This window comes from Anolis carolinensis, chromosome 3, assembly GCF_035594765.1.
Source record: "Anolis carolinensis isolate JA03-04 chromosome 3, rAnoCar3.1.pri, whole genome shotgun sequence".
NCBI lineage: Eukaryota > Metazoa > Chordata > Lepidosauria > Squamata > Dactyloidae > Anolis > Anolis carolinensis.
In genome coordinates, this window is record NC_085843.1 from 252011300 (window position 1) to 252036788 (window position 25489).

General features: G+C 41.2%; 1 protein-coding gene across 2 annotated transcripts in view; it reads right to left on the minus strand.

Annotated features, from left to right (window-relative positions):
• The window catches only part of col4a4 (collagen type IV alpha 4 chain), a 100466-nt gene that overhangs the window by 62842 nt on the left and 12135 nt on the right, over positions 1 to 25489 (minus strand). For both annotated transcript variants that reach the window (XM_008106253.3, XM_062976596.1), the window contains exons 3-4: positions 23265 to 23307; positions 17402 to 17479 (exon numbers count right to left, since the gene is read on the minus strand). In XM_008106253.3, coding sequence (XP_008104460.2) covers positions 17402 to 17479; positions 23265 to 23307 — 121 coding nt within the window. The remainder of the gene's footprint in view (positions 1 to 17401; positions 17480 to 23264; positions 23308 to 25489) is intronic.

Sequence of the window (25489 nt, forward strand, 5' to 3'; positions counted from 1 at the left end):
ACTATAGCCAGAATGAAACTCTAAAATGGAGACTAGACCCTGGTAAAAAGGGCGGTCCTAAGATGTTGCACTCTTTGACCAATCACTGCAAAGAAAACTGCAGCCAGCTCTTGCAGATTCCAAGCCACTTTTCCTAGGCTTTTGCAGCCAGAGGCTCAAACAAAATGCAAAGGAGGGAAAACAAACAAACGACCAATAGGTAAGGCAAACCATCGTCCTGGGGGACGGAACACTCCCCGCTAAATTCCCAGGATGTGGGAATTTACCAATCAAAAACATACAAACACCTTTGTATACACAACAATACAACAGTATAAAACTTTAAACATCTCCAATAAGCAACACGAGGTCACTAATTGGTCTGTCCAGGACAGACATTTTGTCCTTACTATGAGTCTTTACTTGAACTTTTCTAACCTTACCGTCAGGGCAAGGAAAGGTCTTTAGTATAATGCCCATAGGCCAGGCATAGCGGGGCAAGTCTTTGTCCTTTGGCAACACAAGGTTTCCCACCTTGGCATTGTCCTTTGGGGTTTGCCAGAGTCTTCTGGTTGGAAGCTGGCTTAAGTATTCGGCCTTCCACCTCTTCCAGAAGTGGTTGGCTAAGGTCTGCACATGCAAAATTGGTGCCACAGTCCGACCAAATTGACTTAATTGGCCCTCTGAGGGCTATGAACCTTTTCAATGCGTTTATGAATGATGAAGTGTCTATTCCCTCTGCAACCTCTATATGGACAGCTCGTACTGACAAACAAGTAAACAAAACCGCACATCTTTTGTTATTTACAACACCACCCCTGGTTTTCCTAGTGACAACCTCCCAAGGACCAAACACATCGATTCCCACATGGGAAAAGGGGGGGTCTGTCAAAGTCCTGTCCTGAGGTAGTTCTGCCATCAACTGACTTTGACAGTTTCGTCTGAGTCGCCGACATTTGACACATTTGAAAATACAACTGTTGACCAACCTTTTGGCATTAACTACCCACAGACCTTCATTTCTAAGGGCTGCCTCAGTTAGAGTTCTACCCTGATGATGGATCCTTTCATGGTGATGCCGAACGAGCAGCAATGCAGTGTGACTATTAGGGGGTATGATGATGGGGTTTTTTACGCACACCTTGAGTTTAGCCTTGGCTAACCTTCCTCCCACTCTTAAAATGCCCTCTTTATCCAGAAATGGGTTCAGCTCACGCAAGAAACTCCGGCTGGGGGTGTTAAGCCCTTGTTCTAACCTGGCTGTTTCTTGACTAAACTCATGCCTCTGAACTGACCTGAGTATTACTCCCTTAGCCTTTAGTATGTCCTGAACTTGCAAAGGCTGACTATCTTTGCAGACTAAGCGATGTATAAGCCTAGCAACTGCTCTAAGAGGACTGCGCCACTCTAAAAAATGCTCAAAGCGGTGTAGTTCCAGGTAAGATCTTTGGCCCATCTTGATTTCTGTGGTTGATTTGCAGGCTTTCACCTCTGCACTTCGTGAGACTTGAGCATTCATAATGTCCGAAAACCTTTGCTCATCTTTCGAGAGCGCTGTGGCTTCGTCTCTCTCAGAGACTTTGAAGATGGAGGAATACTCTGGAGTTATTGCTTGGCAGTAGACTGAGATATGACTTAGGCAACTGCGCACAAGTGTAGGACGTCCACCTTTAAGCACCTGTGCTTGATTGGAGTCCAACGACGATGGTGGGTGCATCTTGTTTATGCACACTGGGCCTATGACTGTCCAGCCTAATGGCAATTGTTGTGCGATAGGTGCACCTGGAGGTCCTTTAACTTGGTCGTTCACACAGAACAAGCTCGGGCAGTCCGAGCCAAGCAAAAGGGCAATGTCCACATCTGGCCGAAAGGCTGGTATAGCATTCTTTAACCGTCGCAAATGTGGATGAGCCTCCACAACTTCTCTAGTTACAATTTGTTTTTTGTTCCGAGGGATGGAGGAACACTCAATCAGGTCTGGCAACTTGAACTGTCTCTTCTGGTCGCAAGAGGAGACAACAAAGCCAGATGCTATGCGACCCTGCAACTTCTTTTTTCCTGCACACGTAGTCATAGTGTAGTCGACCATCTTGGTTTTAAGGTCAAACATGCGGAAGAACTCTGGAGTAGCCAGGGAGGCGTCGCTCTGTGAATCCAGGGCCACATAGAGTCTCTTTCTAAGCCAAGGGCTCTTGGCTGGATATACATCCGCTAGGCAGATAGGATGACAAACTCTGTACTGGTGCGAGTCAGAACACAGCTCTGTACAGGCGACTGCTGAAACTTCCACCTGCATCTCTGGTGCGGCTGGCTTGTCGGTGTCTTCGACTGCTGACTTTTCTTTTAGTGAAGCGTTCTCTTTGGGGTGGGAGATGATATTGGAGTTGTGCATTGCGGTGCAATGCTTGAGGCTGTTGCATTTCTCACACTTGATGTTTTCTTTGCAGTTGGATGCAAAGTGTGGAGTTGCTCCGCAGCATCTAAAGCAGATTCCCTGCTTTTGAACTAGCTGTTGCCTTTCTTTGTATGTCTTTCTACTAAACTCCCTGCAGTTGGCCAAGCTGTGAGGCTTTTGGTGAATAGGGCAAAGCAACTCTTTTACCTCCGACCTGGGTTCATCAGTCTTGTGTTGAGTTTCGACTGCCTTTACGCTGACAGGTCTATTGGCCTCTCTAGATGGTTTCTTGTCCACTTTAGGTGCCTTCTCTGGCTGGGTCCCTTGGTATAAGGTGGGGAGGCCCGTCTGCGGATCATTCCTTTCTCTGGCCGCCCTGGTGATGAACTGGACCAAATGAGAAAATGGAGGGTATGCCTGGGAGTGGGCCTCCTTGTAGTTGAAGACCTCCTGTCCCCAGCGTTCTTGCAAAGTGAAGGGCAGCTTGGTCAAGATCTGCCTCTGGGACAGGTGCTGATCGAGGCACTTCAAACCGGGCAGTTCTGGATTCTCCTTGGCCGACTCTAATTCCGTAAGGAGATCGCTGAGGTCCCACAAGAGTTTGAAGTCTTTGAGTTTTAAAGCTGGGAACCTTTGGAGCTTGTCCATAAGAGATGCTTCAATCTCTGTGCTGGCCCCATACCTCTGCTGCAACCTGGCCCAGGCCTTTTCCAGGGCTTTGTCGGGATCGGCTACGTGGGCTGCGTAGATCTTCTTAACTTGTGAGGATGAGGCTGGGCCCAACCATGCAGCCAGAAGAGTCAGTTCTTCCTCCGGCAATAACTTTAAGTCTCTGATTGCTCTCTGGAAGGTGGCCTTCCAGAGAAGAAATTCCTCAGGCTTGTCCGAAAACTTTTCGACACCCTTGTCCTTAAGATCTCTTCTGGGGCTTCTGATGATGGAGACAAGCTGGGACTCTGGCGTCGAAGGGAACAATTGAGGAGTTTGCTGTTGTGGAGTGGACTCCCACCGTGTACCTTGCGTCAACCTTTGGCCTCTTGGAGGGATGACATCGACCACTGACGAATCGATGGTTCCCTGTGCAGCTGTCTGTAGGGGCCAACTAGCGCTCGGCCTTGAGGCCCTGATTGACTGACCTAGGGTTTTAGCAGGAGGCACAGGTAGCTCGAGCAAGGGTGAGCTCCCCGCTATGACGCTCTGCTCTGCAGGAAACTCAAACGTGACTTTGGGGCCCTGCTCTGGGTAAGGAGAGAAGTCTTCCTGTTCCTCATCCGAAAACTGGCTGTTTAAGCTATTAAGATGCACAAGCACCTTGGAAGAAGGGTCCTGTATTGGTAACTGGCTTACATTTTCTTCTGTGAGTGGCTCAATTAGGGCCTTGGCCAAAGTCTCAGCCCTTACCCTTTTGGCTGCGGCATCCATCTTTATTCTAAGCATCTCTATACGAGCCTGTTCTATTTGCATTTCGCTTTGTCTTTGGGCCTGTTCCATTTGCATTTCGCTTTGTCTACGGGCCTGTTCTATTTGCATTTCGCTTTGTCTACGGGCCTGTTCTATTTGCAGTCGTTGCTCTTCTTCTTTAAAGGGAAGGGTGAGATCAGCTGCCTTAGCATCAGCCTCCGCCCCCGCTACCTTGCTCTTTAGCTCTAGACGTGCAGCCTCCTTAATGTGCAAGGCAGCTAGGGAAGAGATGGCACTCCCAGCAGCAGAAGACTTGCTAGAGTGGCTATGTTTAGATGATGCACACTCCCTTAGTTTAGATACCTGGCTAGAGCGGTTGGACTTAAGACTAAGTGCCACAGCAGGTGATTTTAAAAGATTGGTCTCATGGCTGCTTAAGGAAGACTGATTTCCTTTTGGCTCAGACCTTAGATTAACAGATGGAGAACTAAATTCCAAGGCATCTAGAATTGCCCTCACCTTATTTTCTTTCTCATTAGTGTCAGCTAAGACACTCACTATTTCTAACTCTGAATCCTTGGCGTTAATGCGCTCGAGGACCTGGACTATCTTAGACACCAAACCCCTCCAAATACCGAAGGCTTCTTCGAGGTCTGTCTGTAATATGGCTGGCACCCTTGTGATACCCAAGCTCTCTATTCTGTCCATTAATGTTACAATTCGCTCCCATGCCGAACCTAACCTCACATGGAGGAGCTCCTTTTCATCTATTAGATGGGCTAGCATCTTGGCTGAAGGGTGCTTTATCCTTTGGGGCCTTTCATTCCTACTTTCAGCCTCAGAAGGAGGTACGCCATCTGTATCATCTTGAAATTGCATAGACATTATGTATTCTTAATAGCGAGTAAATTTACAACAAAGGCAAATGCAATATACCTGCAAGTAAATTTACAATAAAAGCAAATTCAATATATAATACAATTCACAGCACTTAACCATAGCAATATATATCACTAAGTAACTATACTTTACAAAGATTGTGACCTTTGGCGCCAGATTTTGGTGGGCAAGCTGCAAAATGTCAACTGACAGCAACTTGCCACTTGATACCTCCCTTGCCCGAGTGACGTAAACTGCCAAAATGGCGACTTCGCCAAATTTTCAAGCACCTCGTGCTCTGCGGCTCAAGGCCTGCCGCCGAAGGAGCACCGAGGCTGGCTTTGGAAAGGAGGAGAGAAGAGACGCCTCCTCCCCGCTGTGAAGGGAGGTCACCACCGCAGGTCGATGAGGCAGGTCACCACCGCAGGACGATGAGGCAGGTCACCACCGCGGGACGATGAGGCAGGTCACCACCGCAGGACGATGAGGCAGGTCACCACCGCAGGACGATGAGGCAGGTCACCGCCGCAGGTCAATGAGGCAGGTCACCACCGCAGGACGATGAGGCAGGTCACCACCGCAGGACGATGAGGCAGGTCACCACCGCAGGACGATGAGGCAGGTCACCACCGCCGGACCAGGAGGCAGGTCACCACCGCAGGACGATGAGGCAGGTCACCACCGCCGGACCATGAGGCAGGTCGAAGCCGGCCGAGTGCTCCGGCCGAACTCGCAGCAGCGTTGCCAGGCCTGTCCAGGTTCTAGCCTGGTTCTGGTGGGCTTCACGCCTCAGAGCCAGCCAAAGAACTGTCGCTGGTGCTCCGCGGCTCAAGGTCTACCGCCGAGGGAGCCCTGGACGTTGCTGGGAACTGCACAGCCTGTGCAAACCCAGAAAGCCACTGGGCCACGTGCGCACACGCGAGCCAAATAGCAAGGAAATAGAGCCCCACTATTTGACTCCTTCAGGTCTGAGAGCGGGCTCCACTGCCTCAGACGCTGGTAGAGTCTTTAGGTATGCAGACTGAGCTCAGGCGGAAAAGCCGCGGCCTATACTAAACTTCCTAAACTATAAAAAACTATAGGCTGTGCAAGCTAGCTCAAGCGGAAAAACCGCTGATCTACCTCAAAACTGTGCCGTCCGCCGGACGATAAAAAGCTATAAAACTGAAACGTGCTGTCCTTTATCCGGGCGAACTGCAAATCCCTATAAGCTGTCCTATAGATATTGAACGACTGAGTCTGGATAACTTCAAAAAAGGATGTTTATTCATACAAGGTTGTAAACCTGGCACAGATCTTAAAGTTGCAGAAAATGAAACAAATTTCTATAGGTTTTAGTCACAGAATTATCCCTGGTTCCAGAAGGCAAAGGTGATTATAAAACCACTATACCCTAATCACGCTGCCTATATTAGAAGGAGAAACTCTTTCCTTCCCTATCTTTACAGCAAAGATTAGTTCTAGAAGCGATGGAATAACTCTGCTCCTCTAACTAGATTTCCTATTCCAGATCAATATAATTCAATACTTATCTAATTTGGATAGGCTTAGATTGGCCTGGTTTTGAGGATGATTTGTCCCAGTTAGCCTTGCACAGCTCCAGCACGTTGGAAGACTATAGCCAGAATGAAACTCTAAAATGGAGACTAGACCCTGGTAAAAAGGGCGGTCCTAAGATGTTGCACTCTTTGACCAATCACTGCAAAGAAAACTGCAGCCAGCTCTTGCAGATTCCAAGCCACTTTTCCTAGGCTTTTGCAGCCAGAGGCTCAAACAAAATGCAAAGGAGGGAAAACAAACAAACGACCAATAGGTAAGGCAAACCATCGTCCTGGGGGACGGAACAACTGTATTATTGTTGTTGTTGTTATTGTTGTTTATTTATATCTCGCTTTTTTTCTCCATAAGGAGACTCAAATCCGCTCTTATATTCATAAAGATATGTTCTCTCAAGTTTTTTAAAAAGGTATTTTTTTTCACTTTCACTGGTGTCCCATGAACCTGACCCCAGCAAATGTGGAGGGTTGATTGTAATAATCCAGATGTTAACATTCAGTTTCTACTTCTACACAATATTGAATATAGTAGATTGGAGAACAAAGTCACAAATAAAACCACGTACTCAGATGTGGCAAGCATATATTTTAAACCGCAATTTAGTTTGATCAATAAGAGAGCATATATCTTAAATGTAACCACTTGAGGGCAGCAAAGAATTTCACATTCTGTAAGACATTCACCAAAAAATATATTTACATAAACGGATTACACTTAAAATGCACAAAGCAAATATTAGTGTTTCGTCTTGCTGGGATTTCTTGATCAGATTACTGCTCCCGCTGGGAAATGTGAAATCAAATCACCCCCTTCTGTGCCTTGATCTAATAATGGTTCCAAGACTAGAAGCGTAGGTGCAAAACATGTAGCACAGTCTGGCTTCTTCAAAGAATAACCATCAATCAGAATCAGGCCGAGCTTTCCAGGATATATTTTTTTCTGAGCACTATACTCACACAGACATGCCAAGAGTTGTTCTAACAAAAGCTCTGCTCCTTTTAAAAATTTGCTGTTGCTCCAATGATTAAAAATTACCTTTTTGTTCAGAAGTGATAGCCCATAAATGCACTGGTTCACCATAATTCACTGGTTTAACATAATTAAAACATTATATGAAAACAAAATTTGTTATTTTTTTGATAACTTTTTATGATTGAGATTTGTAAGGACTATGAAGAAAGGCAAGATTGTATAATGCTATTGTTAGAGTCAACTCACAGAAACCTTTAGTTTACTTGACCGGAATTGGTGGTGGCTAATGCTTTTAGGAGCTCTAGACAGAAAAAATATCTTGCCCAAGCTCTGGTGATGACAAGTACTGGGCTGTAAGAAGGAAATTCACATCTCTTTGTATTTATTGAGTTTTCTGTGTGATCTGGGTAAGTCTTAACCCAAACTCAGAGTTACTTTGAGATGCAAATACCATTCATCTTCTGGAACAGAGTGTTGAGTATAAACAAATAAGAGTTATACTACATTTTCAGTTATGATTTTCAACTGCATGTAATTCCTATGATGGTAAATATTTAAGTCGTTGTACTACATGCTGAGACAAATCAATCCATTTTACAATTTTGCTAAAACGAGCCCCTGATGGAGCAGTGGAGTAAAGCCTTGTGACTTGAAGGTTGGGTTGCTGACCTGAAGGCTGCCAGGTTCGAATCCAACCCATGGAGAGCGCAGATGAGCTCCCTCTATCAGCTCCAGCTCCATGTGGGGACATGAGAGAAGCCTCCCATAAAGATGGTAAAAACATCAAAACATCCGGGTGTCCACTGGGCAACGTCCTTGCAGACAGCCAATTTGCTCACACCAAAAGCGACTTGCAGTTTCTCAAGTCACTCCTGACATTAAAAAAAAATGCTGCACAAAAGAGCCCACATCAAGGATCAGATTGCTGTCCCAAATATTTAATCAAGTGGAACATCACCTGGAATACCCTGTTGCAATTAAATGAACAAGAATCCCTTCTAAAAGCCTTTCTCTCTTGGACTGTAATCTCAAGGACACTTATTAGAGACCAACATTCTTATAAAAGCTCAATTTCACAAGGCTTATTCATTATCTAAGAGCAAAACAGCTCTTTCGAGTGGCTTCTGGGGATATCATGAAAGGACTGCAATTAGCTAGTTCGCAATAATTAATGTATTTTTATTTACCAGAAAATGTGATACAAATCTTGTTTCGCCTCAGGTACCGAACAACTTTACCATGCACCCTTGAATTGAGAAAGGTACTCTTTGGTATTCTTACATGATTAGTTCTTTCCACCAGAAGCCAATGAATCTGCTTTGGTCCCAGACAATGTCTGTCACAATTAATGGACTTGATGGGGGCAAACAAACTGAAACTTAATTCAGACAAGTGGAGGTGCTCATGTTCAGTTGAAAGGCAGATCAGGAAATAGGGATTGATATTATGCTGTATTATACTCCATTTGAAGATGCAACTTCGTAGCTGGATGTATTCTTAGAATCAATTCTGAGTCGAAACCAAGGTTTCTGCAGTGGCTAGGAGTAAATTCACAGTTAAATCTTGTGTGACAGCTACACCCATTGCTTAAGAAGTCAGAACCAGCCAGAATGGCACATGCCGCAGTTACATCCTGTTGGATTACAGTAATGCACTCTACATGGGTCTGTCTTCAAAGACAGAAACTTTGGCTGGTCCAAAGAGCTGTAGCCAGATTGCTAACTCAGGTTGGTTTCAGAGAATGCACTACAACAGACTAGCACCCTCCCTACTTATTTTTCACAGACAAGTACAGACTTTTCTGTTTAGACACACATTCCATGACTGATGATAAAAGGCACATTCCACCAAAATAATGCACTGGAACTTGATAATTTTTATGCTGATATGTATGTTTTATGATAGATGGAGTAAATCTTGTCACTCGAAAGCTTGACAGTTCGAAGCGTGGGTCAGGGTGAGCTCCTGGCCTTTAGCCCAGCTTCCACCTACCTAGTGGTTCGAAAGCAAAGTGTGAGTAGATAAATAGGTACTGCTTTAAAAGCAGGGAGGTATTTTAAGGCACCCATAAGGAAATTCCAGAAAATTGCCAATGATTAGATCAAGGGGGAAGTTTACGAAAAAAAGCTTTTCGGCAGGGAGATGGAGAAACAGCACCCCACCCCCAACCCCCCACCGGAACTGAGCACAAGCCTCCAAGATGCCGAAGATGGGAAAAGAATATATATTACTCTTTCTATGTACTATTATCTTTCTTGTCAGTGTATAAACGGCATTGAATATTTGCCCCATTTGTGTGTTCTGTGATCTGTCCTGAGTCCCCTTCAGGGTGAGAAGTATAGGATATAAATACTGTAAATAAATTAATAAAAATAATCTACTTTTAATTTTTTGATTTTTAATTGTTACAAGCCTCTTTGAGTGTTGAACTGGGAAAAGGGCGGGACAGAATGGTGGTGGTGGTGGTGGTGGTGGTGGTGGAGGAGGAGGAGGAGGAGGAGGAGGAGGAGGAGGAGGAGGAGGAGGAGGAGGAGGAGACGATGACAAAGTATAAATGTTGCATGCATATTCAACCAAAAAGAGATGTTAAGGGTCAAGATATAAACTGCCCTATGAACATTACATATGAATTACATATGAATGAAATGATGAGAAATTTATTTTTAATCACAGGCCTTGGTTAATTTTTTATTAGGGCTGCTAAGCACGGGACATAATAGCTCTTCGTGGCTTTAACAGTGCTTAGCATGGATATAAACAGCTCTCCAAGCTATAATAGGGCTTAGAAGGGTGTCAGAAGCCAGGTTCAGCCCAGGAGTTGCCAGTTGCCCATTCCTAATTTAGATTGTCACCAGAAATGGGAGAAGTAACAGAACACACTAACTAAATCCAGAATTCACAATGAGTTTGACAGCTGACTGATTCAACTTAGGCACACCACGCAAAGCCAGGGCATTGCTGGTCTTTCTTTTAGCTCAAAGGCCAATTATGAGTGGAAGCTTTGTTAAGACCAAGTTGATACCATCCATAACATCCATTATTTGTGCCCATCTAATGTGACTGCTGCAGTGTTCCAGTCTCAGGACAGCTGTCAAAATAAAGAGGATGAAGGAAGCCATGCTTAATGTGGAAATGACAAATTAGTTCAGTTAAAATAGACAGAATGTTATGCCTGGCATCTGCTAGCTACTAATAAATTCCACTAGCTTGCTAATTGTCGAGGTCAGGAACTCTCCAATGCCAAGACTGGCCAGTGTTATTTTAGCACATCCTGGACTTAGCCAATTGTAGGAGATTGAGTCTCAACCAAACAAAACAGTTTGATTTGAAAATGAAAGCAGTGGTCCATAGCTAAGAAAAAAATGATTCCTAAAAATATTCCAATAGTCCTTAACACTGTGGATCAAATACATATGCACTGGGTTTTTTTAATACTGCTACCAAGGCAAAGCTTTACGATTTGGTCTTTCTCTGAAGAAATTGGAGTTAATCATTTTAGCCAGAGAATACTTGCAGTATAAGGTATATTTGGATTAGTTTTTGTGATGCAATATTTCTGTACTAGACAAGATATATATGCAAAATCACTTTTTATTCACTATTTCCAATCCCATATGTGGGTGATGATGTCTTTTTCCAAGCAAAAGTGCCTGTTTTTGAGTCAGTTCTGGAGTACTTAATACATCTTTGTGGTTGGCATTAGAAAGAAAGAATTAGGCCTAAAGCTAATCTAAGACTCAACGTGGTGGGCCTGGAGAGTTGCCACTGCAGCAGGTGTTGAGTGTAGTGTTTCCATGTAGCCGCAAATGTTGGAAAACAATGCTCTTGCTTAAGATGATTATTTAAAGTCAGAATAGGACAAGTGATCACTTTGGACCTTCTGCAATCACTTGTTTACATGTGTCTCGGGGATCAGATATAGTTGTGGCCTTTTCCCTTATTGAGAATATATCTGCCCTGTTGTTTTTACACAAGGCAATTGAGAATCTGCTGCAGAATAAATGTGTAAATATTTGACTAAGCACTATAAAGCCTGATTCATTCAGTAGTGAAAACAAAACAAATCCAAAAACTAAAATTACAGTTTAAGTTTAGTTAGTTAGCAGAGGGTGGGTGGCCATCTGTCAGGGGTGCTTTGAATGCGATTTCTTGCTTTTTGGCAGGAGGTTGGACTATGATTCTATTATTCTATATTTAAAAAAGAAATATTCTGACTTTTGAAATATATAGCAATTTTTAAATCATTTGAGAATATTGTTTATCATTTGTTCTATCCACTTATATCTAGAGGTCACTGTATGTCTCAAAAAACAGGAGGAGATGGAAACATCCACTAAATCCAATGTAAAAGATAAGTAAATGATTATTTCTAGTTAAGGTGTAAAATAATATTTTATTGTCCAAATTAGCTCAAAGTCAAAGGAATAGTGGTTTCTCAAATAAGTGCTGTGTAAACATAATTTAAATATATTGCACATTTATAAGAGTCCCCAGTGTTGCAGCAGATTAAATTGCTGAGCTGTTGAACTTGTGACCAAAAGGTTGGCAGTTTGAATCCGGGGAGTGGGGTGTGTTCCTGCTGTTAACCCCAGCTTTTGCGAACCTAGCAGTTTGAAAACATGCAAATGTAAGTAGATCAATAGGAACTGTGCTGGTGGGAAGGTAAAGGCGCTCAATGCAGACATGCCAGCCAAATAACCGTAAAGGTGTCTACGGACAATGCTGGCTCCTCAGCTTAGAAATGGAGATAAACACTACCCTTCAGAGTCGGACATAACTAGACTTAAGGGAAAACCTTTGCCTTTACTTTAAACATGATTGTAATTTTTAAAGTAGCCCTTATTGTGTGAATTCAGTTTTCTTAATATCGATTGTTATATGGGAACAATCACAAAATTTAGTTTCATAATCGAACAGTACTGTTTTACCCAGTTATGCATCTTCATTTTGGAAAATTAACCAGTCACTTAATTAAACCAGTGACCAGCGGATGTCAGTATTACTTCATACTTTGCACCAAAAGGAGCAGAAACCATAAGCAAACTTAGTTCACTAAATATTCCACTACATGCAGGATTACTGCCATTTGATACCTCTTTAACTGCTATGTCTTAGTACTATGGGATCCTGAGATTTGTAGTTTGGTGAGGCACCAGCACTCTTTGACAGAGAAGGGTAAAGGCCTTTGTACAGCTCCCATAATTCCATAGCATCGATCCATGGCTGTTAATACGTATTACGTTGCATTAGGGATTTAAAGATGGGCTTAAAGCCAACCTTAAAACAATAGCATAGACACTGAGAACCGGGAAGCCCTGACCCTCAAGCATTCTAACTGGAGGCCAGCAGTTGCCAACAGTGCTGTGGAATAGAAAGAGGAATGAATAGAGGGTGAAAGGGAGAAACATGTCAAGAGGAAGGCGCATCAAGCCAACCCAGACTGGAACCGCCTTCCACCTGGAAATCAATGTCTTCACTGCAAAAGAACTTGTGGATCAAGAATAGGTGCCTACAGTCACCTACAAACCCACCACCAAGACCCTACACTTGAAAGGCAATCATACTCAGACATGAGTGATTGCTGATGATGACACTGCATTAATTCTACTACACAGATGCATCCTATAACTAGCTGAATGAAGAAATTGCCTTTTAGTTGTGCTGAATATGCTCATTGTGCTCAAAGCAGGCTAGAAGAATGTTAGATACAGGCAACAAAACAAGATTATTAGCTAGGATTAAGGTTCCAAAAATAATGTGGAAAATTACAGATAAATATTTCAGTACCCCGGACAGAGCAAAAGCAACCACACAATTTGTCCCATATCCCACCATGTGAAGTATGGATCATATGTTCCTACCTCTTTTAGAGAAGCACAGTGCCTTAGAATAAAATATTTATTTTAATCTGCCCATAAATACATCTGAATTTTATTCATCAAAATTTTCCACTTCTATTTGTGATTTCTAAATTTCCCAACCTTTTTGTGTGAAGTGGGATCCCCTGTTGCAATGGCTCAATTGGCTGCCAGCTTCTTTCTGGGCATAATCCGAAGTGCTGATTTTGACCTAAATGGCTTGGGTCCAGGTTATTTGAAGGGTCATATCTCTCTTATCAGATGTCTATGATAATCTGGGGAGGCTTTCTCTCTTTCACACCAACCTCTCAAGCTCCTTTGGTGGGAACAAGGGAGACTGCCTTTTTGGTGGTTGTTCCCAGACTTTGGAATTCTCCTCCTAAAACAGTGGTTCCCAACCTTTGGTCCTCTAAATGTTTTGAACTTAGTTTTGAACTGGTGAGCTAGCTGGGATTTATGGGATTTGAAGTCCAAAACAACTGGAGGACCAAAAGGTGGGAACCACTGTCCTAGGGAGACAGTGTTCCCAACAAGAAGGAAGATAAAATATATCTCTTCCACCAAGCATTTAAAGAATGATGATGGCCAGGCTGCTAGGGATGATGTGAGTGGGATTTTAAGGCAGGTATAACGTCATACATTTCAATATTTTACTGTTTAATAGTTAATAACATAATTTTTATATATAATGTATTCACTTTGTTTTTGATTACCATTGCTTTATATTTATTGTTAGCCACCTTGAGGACTAATAAGCTGAAGGTAAATCCAGACAAAACAAAGGTGTTCCTGATCAGTCGGAAGGCAGATCAGGGTGTGGGATTACAACCTGTGTTGGATGGGGTCACACTCCCCCTGAAGACACAGGTTCACAGTCTGGGAGTACTCCTAGACTCTTCAGTAACCCTAGAACTCCAGGTGTTGGCGGTGGCCAGGAGCACCTTCACACAATTAAAACTTGTGCGGCAGCTAAGGCCATACCTTGAGATGCCAGACCTGGCCATGGTACTCCATGCCTTAGTTACTTTCCATCTGGAATGTGGGGCTGCCTTTGAAGATAGTTTGGAAGCTGCAACTAGTTCAGAGATCAGTAACCAGGCTACTAAGTGGTGCACTGTACAGGGAGAGAACTACTCCCATGTTATGGCAGCTCCACTAGCTGTTGGTCTGCTTCTGGGCTAAATACAAAGTGCTGACTATAACCTACAAAGCCCTAAATGGTTCAGACCCAGACTATTTGAAAAACCGCATTTCCGTGTACAAACCATCATGAGCACTGCGGTCCTCAGAGGAGGCCCTGCTCTCGGTCCCACCCCTGTCTCAAGTGTGGCTGGTGGGAATGAGAGAGGGAGCCTTCTCCATGGCTACTCCCTGCCTCTGGAACTCCCTCCTTAAATAACTAAAAATGGGTCCCTCTTTCCTCTCCTTTAAAAAGCTTTTAAAGACCCATTTGTGCAATCTAGTTTATGGAAAGGAGGATGATTAGCGATCTTTATACACATCCTCGCCTTGATATCGGATACGTACCTAGCCTGCAGATGCACTATAGTATATTATGCCTTTAATGTATTGTGTATTAATTGGCTTGACTTTTTGTACTACTTATTATATTTGCTTAGTTTAACCTTGGTTTTGGTTGTTTGTAAGTTATATTGAGTTTATTTCATGTTTTGCCATGATTGCTGTTTATTTCTTTTTAAGCATTGGATGTTTGCCATTTTTTAATTTCTGTAAACCACCCTGAGTGGGATAAAAATAAAGTAAATAATTAAGAGACAGGAGGAAAAGTCTAGACTAAGACTCAACACCTTACAGAAATATCCCTCAACTAGGCTACAGTGTCCAACAGCTTCTGAAGAATGTGGAGCAAAATGTTCAGTTTTGTTGGAATCTCGTCCACAATGTACTTTTAAACATCACAAACAAATAACCACACTATGAGAATAAAAACTTAATTGTCCTTTTGGCTTCAGGAGAAAACAAACACCAGATCAACTTTACTTACAACTGTCTTTGTTTTTGTTGGGGTTTTTTTTTTTTTTTGAAGAAGCTAAATCAGGTCATGTCATGAATGCAAGCTTGTTTTCTATGATCTACTTTATCAACAACACTTAAAGTAATGAATGGAATAAAACTTCCGAGGTCAGAGCAGGGCATGTGCTGTGTGTTGGGGGAGTTGTTAAAGGAAACCACTTTTGACCAGTTAAACCTGCCTAAACCCTGTGCTTTTCAGAGTTTTCAGAATGCAGTGCCATACAACTGTGTGCCTGAATAATAAAGAGATAGTTCAGTAATATTGCTATTCAATCGCAAGAAGATTGACTGATGAAACTATATGATCATGCCGAGATGGAAAAATGGACAATTCTGATTAGTTATGGAAAATGTGTTAAGTAGCTTCAAGGATTGGGAATTAATTGCTTTTTTTAGTGGTGAGCTGCTGAACTTGCGGATCCAAAAGGTCACAGGTTCGAATCCGGGGAGCGGAGTGAGCACCCGCTCTTAGCCCCAGCTTCTGCCAACCTAGCAGTTCAAAAACATGCAAATGTGAGTAGATAGGTACCGCTCCAGCAGGAAGGTAATGGTGCTCCATGCAGTCATGCCAGCCACATGACCTTGGTGGTGTCTATGGACAACGCCAGCTCTTCGGCTTAGAAATGGAGATGAGCGCCAACCCTCAGAGTCGGACACATTTGGACTTAATGTCAGGGGAAAACCTTTACCTTTATTTATGGGGCTAAATGATCAATATTTGGATTTGGAGACTAGTAGGCTTAAATATTTGTAGAAGTTCATTTAAAATACATCCTAGCAGAGGTATGATACTTTAGTAACTACAGCCATTGTCTGGAGAACTGAAAGTCATTTGTATTCTTAGGTATATATGTATGTATGTATGTATTGCATTTGTATTCTGCTTTTATCCCATAATGGAACCCAAGGTGCCTTCCAAACAATATTTCCAATAAAATTATAAAAGCAACTAAAAGCAGATAAAACAGCATAAAAGCATTTCTGTTGTAGTTTGTACTATTCGTACAAGTTTTTTATTTTGTATTTTGGTTTGTTTTTTTTTGTAATTTTACCTTATGTATTATTTTATATTATAAAAAAAATGTGTTCATAAATACATTTCAAAAAATAAAAAGAGATAGTTTAACTAGTACGTAGTTTGCTAGGAAATGGTAATCATTTTTAAAAGAGTAATGAAGACTGCAGGGGCCCCTGGTGGCACAGTGCATTAAAGTGCTGAGCTGCTGAACTTGCGGACCAAAAGATCCCAGGTTCAAATCCTGGGAGCAGAATGAGTGCCCGCTGTTAGCCCCAGCTCCTGTCAACCTAGCAGTTCAAAAACATGCAAATGTGAGTAGATCAATAGGTACCGCTCCAGCGGGAAGGTAACGGTGCTCCATGCAATCATGCCAGCCACATGACCTTGGAGATGTCTATGGACAATGCCAGCTCTTCGGCTTAGAAATGGAGATGAGCACCAACCCCCAGAGTCGGTCATGACTCGACGTCAGGGGAAACCTTTACCTTTTACTAATGAAGACTGCAAACATGAACACACACCTACACACAATCTGAAACTGTTTTTCTGGACACGTATGCCCACCCATGATATACTAGTCTGGATGTAACCATTCTCAAATTTCAAATCAAAGTTTCATCATTGGATTCCCAGCAAAAATAGTTTATCAGGAATTGGAAGGCAATTCATGTGAACAACATAGGCTGGATCTATACTGCCATACAATCCAGTTCAAAGCAGACAATATGGATACAGAAACTGGATTATATGGCGATGTAGATAGAAAATAGATATAGTAGATTGTAACATATGTCACCTGGATCTGATCAAGGATGAATTGCCATTTAAAAAAATAAATGATCATATTTCAAATTTAATAGATATTACGTGTGCACAACTATATGGTACTCCAGAAAACCATTTGGATTTCTTCATAAAACAGAAAGAGCAGGTTATCCCAACTGGCACTTCTTCAAAGACACAGCCGTTATGCATATTGGTGATTTTATGCATTCTGCTGAGAGTAGGAGGAAACCAGGCTTCAAAGTACTGTTTATTCACGTGCTTCCATTTTATTTGATCTTGGCTTTACGTTTTAATGGCTGCATTTTTCATCAATCAAAACTCTAGCTCATTTCTCACTGCAATAACATAGTCCCCAAGTATATAATATCACAAAATAACACAATAAATAAGTGTATTTATTAATCAATTGACATATGCATATATTGTATTTAATGTATATGTTCATGTATGTATCTCTTTGTATATAAATATAGACATAGACTGTTTTATAATGAAAATTTTAAAATAAAAGTAAATACTTACCCTTGATCCTTTTTCAAGAAAGCATGGACAAACTGAGCAATCCCGTCCACCACACTGACCAAGATAGGAATATTCGCCCTAAGAAAAAAACAAAAAATAATTTTCTTCTCTTTAATTATTTCTCTTTTCAAAACTGTTTTGGCAGTGCCGATCCTAGAGTTTGAGAGCTCTTATAAAAATGATCAATTGAAGCCCATGAGAACAAGAGAGACATCATATTTCTCTGAGCACAATAAATGAAGCTTAATGGTCTAGATCAGGGATAGGCAAACTTGGGCCCTCCAGGTGTTTTGGACTTCAACTCCCACAATTCCTAACAGTCTACCAGCTGTTAGGAATTGTTGAAATTGAAGTCCAAAACACCTGGAGGGCCCAAGTTTGCCCATGTCTAGTCTAGATCCAAGAGTACAACTTCCTTCCCCTTTTCTCTGACACAGCCTTTGCAGCCATCTGAAATTTTCCTCTGGTTGAATCCCAGCTTGTGAATGCAAACATTTGGGGTGCATAAAGGACTGGAATGCAATGGAGAGATTATTCTTCCTGCTGTTTTACCACTAGATGGAGAAAAGTACGCTATGGTAATTTAAAAAATTAAAAATGGGAAACATGTTCTTACCACAAAATTTTGATTTATGGCTTTATATACAGGCCACCCTGACTTATAGTGAAGAATGGGAATGAAACAACAGGAAGTGAGAAATATCTACAGCTTGGAAGGAAAACTCACTCCTGAAAGTGTTATCACAGGGAAAAGGTGTCTCCACTGAAGCTTTATTACCAATCCTTGTTTCCCAACAAGCCACATTTCTCAATATCCAGTTATCACAGGGGCAGAAAATGAGGTGAACTCTTCTGAACAGGGGCACAGACACGGCAAAACAACCACAGGGGTATTAACCCTTCCCTATGCTATCCAAGAGCCCTGGTGGCGAAGTGTGTTAAAGCACTGAGCTGCTGAACTTGCAGACCAAAAGGTCCCAGGTTCAAATCCTGGGAGCGGAATGAGCGCCTGCTGTTAGCCCCAGCTCCTGCCAACCTAGCAATTCGAAAACATGCAAATGTGAGTAGATCAATAGGTACTGCTCCTGCAGGAAGGTAACAGCACTCCATGCAGTCATGTCAGCCACTGTCACGACCCAGGCTGCAGAGCACCAATAACCATACACAGAGGCCAGAATCTATCTAATATCTTTATTAAGGAAATATATAAAGTCAATAAAAATAAGTGTAGAATGTAGTTCAGAAGAAGACCTTTCAGGAAAGGTCAATTATAGTCCAGGAAAACAATGTCCAATATAAAATATTAAGGTCCAAAGTTGTAATCCAATAACCGAAACACTCACTTTGCCAAGCAAAGTGAGGGGAGATGACAAGGTTCTTAGTCCAAGGAACTTGAGGCAAGGCTAGGGAGTAAACTTGATTCTTGGAACACAAGGCTTGATACAAGGCAGCAAGGAACGAGGAACAAGGACAAGATCCGTGGTAAATACTTGGCAAGGTCCGGGAAGCAAGGCAAGGTTGGAAACGTGAACGAAGGCTTGGAAACAGGAACGAGGCTTGGAAACAGGAACGAAGGCTTGGAAACGGGAACGAAGGCTTGGAAACGGGAGTAGCGCTGTCCACACACAATCTACTCCAGTTGCTGACGAATTGACTCCGCAAGATTCCTTTGGGGCAAGGAACCTAAATAGGGTCTCGTTTTCCCACCAAGGAACACTTCTCTGGGGAATCAGAACCGAAAGTCAATCTCTGTGTCCAGATGCATGACTCCCTAGAATTTCTCATGGAAGCAGTCTTAATCAGCTGAATGCTTGGCTGCGATTCTCAGGCTTCTGCGATTAGCCTGCTGAACTCCTTTTTGTTGTTGATAATAACTACGGCGAGAAAATGGGGGAGATTCTGACTCAGGGCTTGTTTGGCAGATTTCTGGAAGGCAAACCTCTTGCAGGTGCAAGGGCTCCAAATCAGGCTGGGAAAGTTCCAATTCTGGCTGAAATGGTGGAAAACCCAAGTTTTCCTCTTCATCTGCCACAACAGCGCTAGGAACGGGACTACATGGCCCATGAGTCATCACAGCCACATGACCTTGGAGGTGTCTACGAACAACGCCAGCTCTTCGGCTTAGAAATGGAGATGAGCACCAACCCCCAGAGTCAGACATGACTGGACTTAACGTCAGGGGAAACTTTTACCTTTACCTTTACCTATGCTATCCAAACTGTCCTCTTCTGTGTGTGTGTGTGTGTGTGTGTGTGTGTATGTGTATGGCTGGAGTTAAACTTACAAAAGATATCTATTCCGACTTACAAACAAATTCTACTTAAGAACAAACCTACAGAACCTATCTTGTTCATAACTTGGAGACTGCCTATACATCAAAACAGTTTAGCCATAAAACCTTCAAAAAGGTTGTGCTTAGAATTGTGTTCTATATCCAAAGTACGTAGCTCATGACAAATGTATATGCAAATACAGGTATTCCAAAATCTGAACATTTGTGGTCCCAAGCATTTTGGATAAGGGATATTTACCTTGCTTTAAAAAATATTGATTTTTTTGAGGGGCACATTAGTGGAAGTAGGTAGATCACTTCTTTGGAGGCGTTTAATCAGAGGCTGGATGGCCATCTGTCAGGGGTGATCTGAATGTGATTTTTCTGCTTCTTGGCAGGAGGTTGGACAATGTCTTTTCCAACTCTATGATTCTATGATTCTATGTCTAATAAATAACTGAATAAGTAGGAATTGCTTAACTGTTAATTTTGTAGCATTGTAATGAAAAGAACATGTTTACTTTTTAAAAACCTTTTAAAAACCTAATTATGTTTATGCCCAGAGATCGGATCCAAATCCCCAATCTAGGACATGCTGATTCCAAGGAAGGCTGAAGAAATATTCAGGCTGTTACCTCACCTTAATATTTTTTGTTGCCCTGAAACATTCTGAGCTCAAGCTTTACCCCTATGTCCTACTGAGAAGGATAAGAAGAGATTTTCCCATGTGAGATTTCTGAAACACACAGTACTTGAGAATTGCTTAACCTTAAACAAAGGTGAACACATACAGTCCAAAGCAGATTGCCAAAAGTTCATTCTATCAGAAATTCTGTTCCTTTAAGGGCTTCAAAGAGGAAAAAATTCCACTCCTGAAACTTCTCTTTATTGCTACTTCATGAATATAAAAGAGACATCTGCTTAATTTAGCCATTTAGATGTTAAAAAGTACTACAAGAGTACTGCCAAGGGAAAAGAAAAATATGAAGTAGCTGATAACTTCTTCCACACAGATTCCCAGATTCTTTATCTACATGCTTGAAAAATGTAAAATTGCTTCTTTCAATATGATTTATATGAAACTTAGTACTTCCATGTGCATAGAGTAATGCTGACATGCTGCTGGGGAATGGAAATGCATAAACATTCTTTTAAGTAAACAGCAATGGGTTTAATCATATAATACGAGATAACTGTTGGACATTGTACACTAAAAGTGGAGAGAAGCTAAACGAGGATGTAATAGTATGAGCATAGATCTCCCAATGATCTTTCGCTACCAGCAAGGGCATCCAAAAATTGATTAATAGCAACAAAATCAAAGAGCCTGTATGGTGTGATGGCTTGAGAGCTGAACTTGGACACTGGGAGACAAATTTCTGTATTCAGAATTCTTTTGTTCAGTGTTTTACTCCAACTGGCAGATGGTTAAAAAAAAAGTCTAACTTGCAAGCCTTGAATCTCTGTTATAGGTCATATTCTGGGGCTGCAGTGACATTTTCATGTGCTGCAATAACAGCCTATATCAGGCATGGGCAAACTTCAGCCTTCCAGGTGTTTTGGACTACAACTCCCACAATTCCTGACAGCTGGTAGGCTATTAGGAATTGTGGGAGTTGAAGTCCAAAACACCTGGAGGGCTGAAGTTTGCCCATGCCTGGTGTAGACCATTAAGCTTCATTTGTTGTGCTCAGAGATATGTTATGTCTCTCTTGTTCTCAGTTGAGAGGGGAAAGGAAAGGGCCTGAGGCTGTTAGGAATTGTGGGAGTTGGAGTCCAAAAGACCTGGAGGGCCAAAATTTGCTCATGCCTGGTCTACATAACTAATTTTCAATGTGGTGTGGTATCACCTTTCGTAGCTTTTCTTTTTGCAAGAACACATATAATCCATATGAAATCTGTACAGCAGTTGCAAGGTCATGTTGTACCAATGCATCATAAAACTTATATAGCAAAATCATAAATGAGGCACATGTGTACAAGAGGTTTCAATTTGAATTTACCTTCTTTCATGCCTGTCTCCAATTCAAACAAAAGTTCATATTTCAGTTTTGTTTAAAATCTACCCACTTTTCCCCTTATCTAAAATATTTGCAAAACATTTTGCGTTCTTGACCTTCAGTGTACAGGAACACACAAGCACAAGCTTGCAATATTTTTTCCCCTTCTATCTTCAGACAGGATTACCGTGGGAATAGGAATCTGTACTTTATTAGTCCCTCTTGTTTGTTGTAAAGCATGCATCAAAATAATTCTTCATTTTTTTCTAATAAAACTATGTTTTTTATCATTCCAGGAAATATTTATTTTTGAGGAATAGCTTTGCACTAAAAATTAAGATGCTAGAACTGCCAACACATAATTTAAGGACATATTTCATGACAATTCCTCATAAAATAACTCAATATTTTGGAAGAAAATCTTTGAAAATCTCTTTGCATAAAGCAATATTGGGGAATCTTTGGAGCCCTAAAGGTTTTGGATTGCCATGTCTATAATCCTTACATTGGCCATATTAGCCCCCGGGGCTCAATGGGTTAAACCTGGCAGGACTGTTGACTGAAAGGTAGGCGGTTTCAAATCCAGAGAGCAGGGTGAGCTCCCGTCTGTCAGCTCCAGCTCCTCATGTGGGGACATGAGAGAAGCCTCCCACAGGATGGTAAAACATCCAGCCATCCCCTGGGCAACATCCTTGCAAACGGCCAATTCTCTCACACCAGAAGCAACTTGTAGTTTCTCAAGTCGCTCCTGACACGAGAAAAAAAGCCTGGTATTCTGGAAATTACACTCAATGGCATCTATGGCTGAAAGAGTTCATGATTGTAGCCTAAAGAAGTTGTTTTAAACTGCATTTTAGGGAAGCATCAGGCTCCTTGCAAACTCACCAACTGCTAAGCTCAAGCAGAATAGAACCATTGACTCGATTAAAACGTTGACTTAGCACAGCAGAGTAACTGCATATAGAACTGTCAGATCAGACAACTAAATACTCTAGGAAATATATTTAAATGTACAGAAAGAGTTTACAGTAATTTAGGATATTTTTGTTGTTATACTGCATTGATAGGTGACTTTGAACCTTGAGAGAATGGGGACTATCAGTGCTCATAGGATGTGTGTACACTATTAATGCACTTTGGCACCACTTTAATGCATGGAATCATGGGATCTGTAGTCTGGTGAGGTATGAGCTCTCTCTGGAAGAGAAGGCTAAAGAACTGGTAAAACTATAGTTCCCATAATTCCATAGCACTAAGCCATGGCAAATACAGTGGTGCCCAACTGCATTATCTCCACAGAGCAGACACAACTATCATCAAAAGCAAGGAGTGCAGCATCTGAAGATTCTACAAATGTTACTCTTGGAATACAAAATAGTTTCTGAGGTTCCCTCAATGATTCAATATGGTAGAGAAAACCTAGAAAACACAAACTGAAAATAACCATTCAAACTCTACTCATAAAACATTTTCTTGAAAGTTGATAAACACTTCTATTGCCAGGAAGAAAAAAAAGATAAAAACAAAATTAGACACGCCTATGTTGTAGATCAGAAAAGAGCAAATAAATCTTTGCATTCATACAACATACCCCATAAACTGTTTGGAGTGAAGAAACAATGATCACCAGCCACCTGATAGAGAAGAAGATATGGGTTAATTTGTTATAGTCAACCTCGAAGTGGTTAACTGAGTATTTCTAAAAGTATAAATATAATCTGACCACTTTTCAGACTTTTTCGCTCTCCCAATTTTGTGCATCATGAAACATCCCCCTCCCCATCTATATATAAATCCTACAGTTTGAATATAACTCCATTGAAATTCATGCACAATAAGTAGTGACTTTTTCTTCTCAGTTTTTCTTTTCATCTGCAGAGATAAATTCTCATCGTCATTGTGAAGATAGATTGTCTTTGTCGATTAAAACGTGAGTTGGAGATGTTAAGGCAAAAGCAAGCATATAGTACAAATCAACATTGATTAACCTTTCCGATGCCTCTCTATAAAATTGAAAAATGGACTGTAAAAATAGAAGATATCCTCATCACATAGAGTGCTTATTCATTCTGAGTATCCATGTGAGTGGAAAAATAAATGTTTTGAGCTTTAGTCTGAAAGTTGAAAGGATCTTTCCAGGGTGCTGAAGCCATCTCCTCCTCCAAAGAAGTCCAGCATTTTGGATGGGCAGCCCCTTTAAGATTCATACTGAAAGTGAAAATGAATTGAGGAAGGGAGAAGCCAGTTTTGCTTTTAATGTTTTTCATTTGCTTCTTTATTTTTTTAAAGGGGGGAGAATAGAGTTTATATTTTAGTTGGCAGGGGTGAGGGATAAATATGGGAGGGGAAATATTATGGGATTATTTTGTACTCAGTTTTTCTGCTTTGTTTTCTTTTTTAGTTTGATGAATTTAAAAATATAATACAAATTAATTTAAAAAACTATAAAACATGGATTAACTCTCCACTTACACAAATGTAACTACCCTCTGTGTAGTTGCAGAACCACCAGTTGCTCTCACCATTTGCTTTCATTCTCCAAGACAGCCAATCTGGAAAGCTGAAGGAGTGCCATGGGCACTTTCACAAAGTAATTTTGCGAAATAATAATAATAATAATAATGTTTCTGTTTATTTATACTGTGCTTTTTCTCTTCACAAAAGAGACTCAAAGCAGCTTACGTTACAAGAAATTAAAATCCAAAAATATACAAACATTAAAATAGAATTCAATATCAATGGTATTAATTAAAAATTAACTGTTTTTAACTGTTAAAAATTAACAGTTAAAATCCTTAAAATGAATTAAAAATGTATTCAAAGCTAAAACCTCTGAATTGATCTTAAAAACCTTTTTCCTGGGGGAAGTTGCCTGGGGAAAGTGCTATTTACAAAGTACTATTGTAGTAGGTGTAGCTAGTAACCCAATATCTATCACAAAAGGAAATATCTATATTCCAAAAGAGGAAAATGTTAAAGGAAATACTAAAAGCAATCAGTCAACCTTTCTGTTTCAACACTCATTTTACAGATAGATAGGACTGGGCCAAACTTGGAGTGTTTTCCTCTCACAACAGAATTTCCTCAGAGATCAGATGTAAAGATGAAGACTATGCCTATCTTCTTAAGATCAACTCATAAACTGTAAATGCAATATAGATAGTTGAGGACAACCACATGCTATGTTGAACAGAAGCCCTTTACCACTTAAAAGAGTCCTTCATCAAAATATGGACTACATATTTCATTTAGTTTGACTGTCAGAGACAAGTATCTCTTGTTACTTGTTACACAACAAGTAAGTTATGTAAGTCTAGACAGAATACCAAACAATGTATTCCTCTCCACAAAGCAGACCAAAAATATCACTTTCAATTTCACAAAAGGCAAATTAGTAACGCTCAGAGAAGCATGACACAAAAGCAAAAAGCCATCCACGCTGTACAGCCTACATGCTTCAAAACATCAAGCAAAACAAATGCACATCCCATGTACAAGCACTCCCTAAAGAAAACACAACACAAAGGCAAACCTCATATAAAAACAAACTCCACACCAAAAAGAAAATATATACCAGTATATAACTAATGTGCACAACAGGAAGGAAACATCAATACATTCAGTCCAGAAAATACATGGCATTCTTTCCTGTCACCTGGGTAGACCCATAGGATGCCCCATATCACTATATACATAATCTTGGAGATGGGGCCATGTTTAAACACAAAATTCACTTGTATTTCATTATATTATTGTTGTTATTATTATTGTTATTCCATGTACACCTTATACACAAAGCTTGAAGACAAATGTACA